The sequence below is a fragment of the Pyrus communis genome, chromosome 12 (genome assembly GCF_041283825.1).
Source record: "Pyrus communis isolate YQ-2024b chromosome 12, ASM4128382v1, whole genome shotgun sequence".
Lineage (NCBI taxonomy): Eukaryota > Viridiplantae > Streptophyta > Magnoliopsida > Rosales > Rosaceae > Pyrus > Pyrus communis.
This window is the reverse complement of record NC_142576.1, coordinates 25,123,084-25,127,292: the sequence shown is the minus strand read 5'-3', so window position 1 is coordinate 25,127,292 and position 4,209 is coordinate 25,123,084. Positions and strand designations below refer to the sequence as shown.

Sequence of the window (4,209 nt, the reverse complement as noted above, 5' to 3'; positions counted from 1 at the left end):
CTTGATTCGAAACTGAGTGTGAAGGAACTGTTTGAGTTCACGAATGGCCTCTTCATCGTTGCCTGTGATGATCGTGTCATCGACGTAGATTAGTATAGCTGTGAATGAGTGATCACGTACCTTGGTGAACAAGGAATAATCAGCCTTGGATTGTTGATATCCAGCTTGGTGTATGGCAGTGGAAAATTTGTGAAACCAGCTTCGAGAGGCTTGTTTAAGCCCGTAAAGTGACTTGTTGAGTCGGCATACATTGTGCTCCCCCTGACGACGAAGACCGGGAGGTAGTTGCATATAGACTTCTTCCCCAAGGTCTCCATGGAGGAAGGCATTTTGAACATCCATTTGGTGGAGAGACCAACGACGAATAAAAGCCACGGCCAAAAGACAGCGGACGGTAATAAGTTTGGCAACGGAGGCGAAAGTCTTTTTGTAATCGATACCTTCACGTTGTGTAAAACCCTTGGCAACAAGGCGAACTTTATAACGCTCGACAGACCCATCTGAATGATACTTGACCTTGTAAACCCATTTGCAACCAATAGCTTGATGATCGGGAGGGAGACGAGTGAGAGTCCAAGTCTGATTTTGTTCCAAGGCTAAAAGTTCAGATTGCATGGTAGCTTGCCAGGCAGGATCACTGTTGGCTTGCTCAAAAGTAGTGGGTTCGACAATGGTGGACATGGCACAAGCAAAAGAACGGTGTGAAGAAGAAAGATGAGCATAAGAGACATAATGAGATAAAGGGTAATGTGTACCTGACATGGAAGAGGAGGTGGCACTGGGAGCAAGAGAGTGTACATGATATAAATGATAACCCTGAAGTCGCACGGAGGGTTTGGAAGGACGGTTGGAGTGGCGAGTGGCAAGGGGAAGAGGTGAAGGGGTAGGCTCTGGGATGAGAGTGTCCGGGGAAGGGGTGGTGGCAAGGATATGTGGTGTGTCTTGTGGTGTGTCATGTGGTGTGAGGGTGGTGGGAGTGGTGGGAGGGGCATATGGGTCAATAGGAAGGGGAATACTATGGTTGGGATGTGGAGGTGTTAAATGAGAGTTAAGGGTAGTATCAAGGGGAAGGGGGAGAACAACACTATCAGGTTGGTGATCTGGTGGTTGGGAAGCAAAAGGAAATGTGTCCTCATGAAAGACCACATCACGGGAGGTGGAAAATTTGTGGGTAGTGAGGTCATACACACGGTACCCCTTTTGACCAAGAGGATATCCAACGAATATGCATTTCCGAGCACGTTGATCAAATTTGTGTGTGGGAGTGATATTCGTGGCATAGCATAAGCAACCAAACACACGCAAATGATGAAAATCTGGAAGTGTACAATGTAAAAGTTCAAATGGGGTTTTGTGATGAAGGAGTGGTGTTGGTAAGCGATTGATTAAATAACAGGCCGTTTGAACACTTTCCCCCCAAAAAATTAAAGGTAAATTGGCTTGAAAACGAAGTGCTCGCCCAACATTTAAAAGATGGTGATGTTTTCTTTCAACAACCCCATTTTGTTGGGGAGTAGAGGGACAAGAAGTGTGAAACACAATACCCTTGCTATCAAAAAAAGGAACGTAAAGAAAGGAAGTCAGCCCCATTATCTGCCCTAATCGTTTTGATCATGCGATTGAATTGTGTTTGAACCCAAGCAATAAAAGAACGTAACAACCCTTGTGTTTCAGATTTTAAACGCATAAGATGGATCCAAGTAAATCGTGAATAATCATCAACAATAGTCAAAAAATATCTAGCCCCCGAATGAGAATTGACTCGATGAGGTCCCCAAATATCACAATGTATTAAATCAAAAGGTGCTTGAGATGAAATAAAACTTGACGGAAAAGACAAACGAGTTTGTTTAGCAAGGGGACAAATGTCACACAAATGACTAGAATCAAACATAATAGTTGGAACTTGCTTGGTCAAAAGTTGTAGAGGACCGGTGGAGGGATGTCCTAAGCGTCGGTGCCAAAGGTTTGAATGACAGTTGACATTGTGAGCTAGATGAGGATTTTGTGTTGACGACAAGTAATAGAGCCCATTATATCGCTTGCCCAGGCCAATTGTCCTCCTCGTAGCCATGTCCTGTATCACACAAAAGGTAGGAAAGAAGATCACTATGCATTGTAGAGACTCAGTGAGTTTGCTAATGGATAACAAATAAACTTGAAAATTTGGAACATGTAACACATCATCAAGTTTAATAAGAGGAGTGGCTTGGACGGAACCAACAGATTCTATAATGGCCTTTCCCCCATTCGGCATTTGTACATAATCGCACATGGATTTCTTGTGAAGCAAGTGAGGTGAAGGGGATATATGATCCGTTGCCCCACTATCAATGATCCAATATAGAGTTTTCTATGGTAAGGCTCCTGACATATGAGACAGATGTGTGAGAGTACCTGTGGCGTTTGTAAAATGGTGGGGATTACCATCCAAGTTGTTTTTCTTGAGCATGGCCATGATTTGGTTGTACTCTTCAGGAGTGAACTTGGGGCTGTCACCGCTGGTTTCACGATGATGTTGGTCCGTGACTGTGGCGACTTCATTACCAGTCTTTATTTGATTAGCCGCAGGTTTCTTCTTGTTATGAGGGATCATCTTTTTGCCATGGTATTTGTGCCCTGGTAGAAAGCCATGGAGATAAAAACATCGATCTACGGTATGATATTTTTTATCACAATATGAGCATTTAATAGAGGAATTACCTCATTGTGCAGCAGATTCCCTATGGCTTGTCAAATGCATAGCATGCAAACTGTTGTTATGACGAGTGAGAGATACCTCCACTTGCTTCTCTTGTTGTTAAACAAGAGAGTATGCCTTTCGAGTGTCGGGAAGTGGCTGCATCAACAAGATTTGCCCACGGACTGGGGCATAGGACTCGTTTAATCCCATGAGGAACTGCATCACTCTTTCCTTTTCATCACGTTCATTGATCTTCTTCAAACCCCCACAAGTGCATGTTGAGGGCTCATGATAGGACGTCAATTCATCCCATAATGCCTTTAGTTTTGTGTAGTAGACTGAGATCGATTGTTGCTCCTATCTGTGCTCAACAATTTCTCTCTTAATTTGATAAACACGTGAATCGTTCCCTTGAGAGAAACGATCACGCAAGTCAGCCCACACATCTACTGCTGATGTGTAGTAGGAGACGCTGCTTGCAATGTCTTCATGCACAGAATTCAGGATCCACGCGAGGACCATGTCATTGCATCGTTGCCATAATGCAAATTGTTTATCTGTTTCAGCGGGTGGGTCAATGGTGTCATCGACCAAACCTAGCTTGTTCTTAGCACTTAGACTGATGCGCATAGCACGGCTCCATGTGTTGTAGTTGTCTCCTTAAAGGGTTTTGGAGACCAAGATGTTCCCAGGTTGATCAGAGAGGTGTAATAAGAACGGGTTCGAGAGATCAGCAGCCATCTCTAATGGTTTTGTGTTGGTTCCTGAATCACTCATGATGACGATGTTGTTGGTTGTGGTGCGGAAGCGTTGAAGGTGGGGTATTCAGAGTCACCAAAAACGGTGCTCTGATACCATGTTAAAATATGGACCTGCTAGGGTTTGCAGGGTTCTAGGGTTTAAGCCGTGAGAGAGAAGTATTGAAGATATTTTCATATATTAATTTTCTTCACAAGAAGTACAAGCTTTATACAATACGCAATAGGTTATTCTAGGAAGTCTACTTATACAAGGATTACACAAATCAATCTATTCCTATAATAAAGAAAACAATAATATTCCAAGATATTGTCGCTTAATAATCTTGACGCAGCACCTGGTTAGTACTGTACCTGGGCACAACTATTGTCTTACCAGTATGAGATATCAGCAACCTTGACTCATTGGCTTTCACCACCAAGCAACCTCCCTTGTACTCGATCAGGTTCTGTAACTTCTTATTATCACCTGTCATGTGGTTTGAGCAGCTTGATTCGATGATCTAGTGGACAGAAAACATATCAATGTCGAACTACAATAAGGTAAGAAGGCGCACGTTCTACTCTCTGTCTTTTCTTTTTTTTATTGACCAGCCATGTTCATGTTAATTGACTCGAGTCGTTTTTAGGAATAAAAATACAATTAACATGAATATTTCTTGACTTATACTATAGACTTATTATTCCAACTTAGTTTTCTTGGCTTAAGCTTAACATTGATGGCTAGTCTAAAAGAAATCCTGGTCTTCTTGCTTGTTGGGAAGTTTT

At 42.7% G+C, this 4,209-nt stretch overlaps 1 protein-coding gene across 1 annotated transcript; it reads right to left on the bottom strand.

Annotated features, from left to right (window-relative positions):
- Positions 1–3,040: 3,040 nt before the first annotated feature.
- On the bottom strand, positions 3,041–3,917 carry LOC148692588 (uncharacterized). The gene is made up of 2 exons (XM_088680977.1): positions 3,818–3,917; positions 3,041–3,342 (listed from the first exon to the last, which is right to left on the bottom strand). The coding sequence occupies exons 1-2, from the start codon at positions 3,915–3,917 to the stop codon at positions 3,041–3,043; spliced, it is 402 nt and encodes a 133-aa protein (XP_088537103.1).
- Between the last annotated feature and the right edge of the window lie 292 nt (positions 3,918–4,209).

Bases quoted from the DNA above. Each gene is read 5' to 3' on its own strand.
- LOC148692588 (XM_088680977.1), bottom strand. From the start codon at position 3,917: ATGACAGGTGATAATAAGAAGTTACAGAACCTGATCGAGTACAAGGGA. The intron at 3,343-3,817 runs GTAAGACAATAG...AAACCCTTTAAG, and splicing joins GTTGCTGATATCTCATACTG to GAGACAACTACAACACATGG.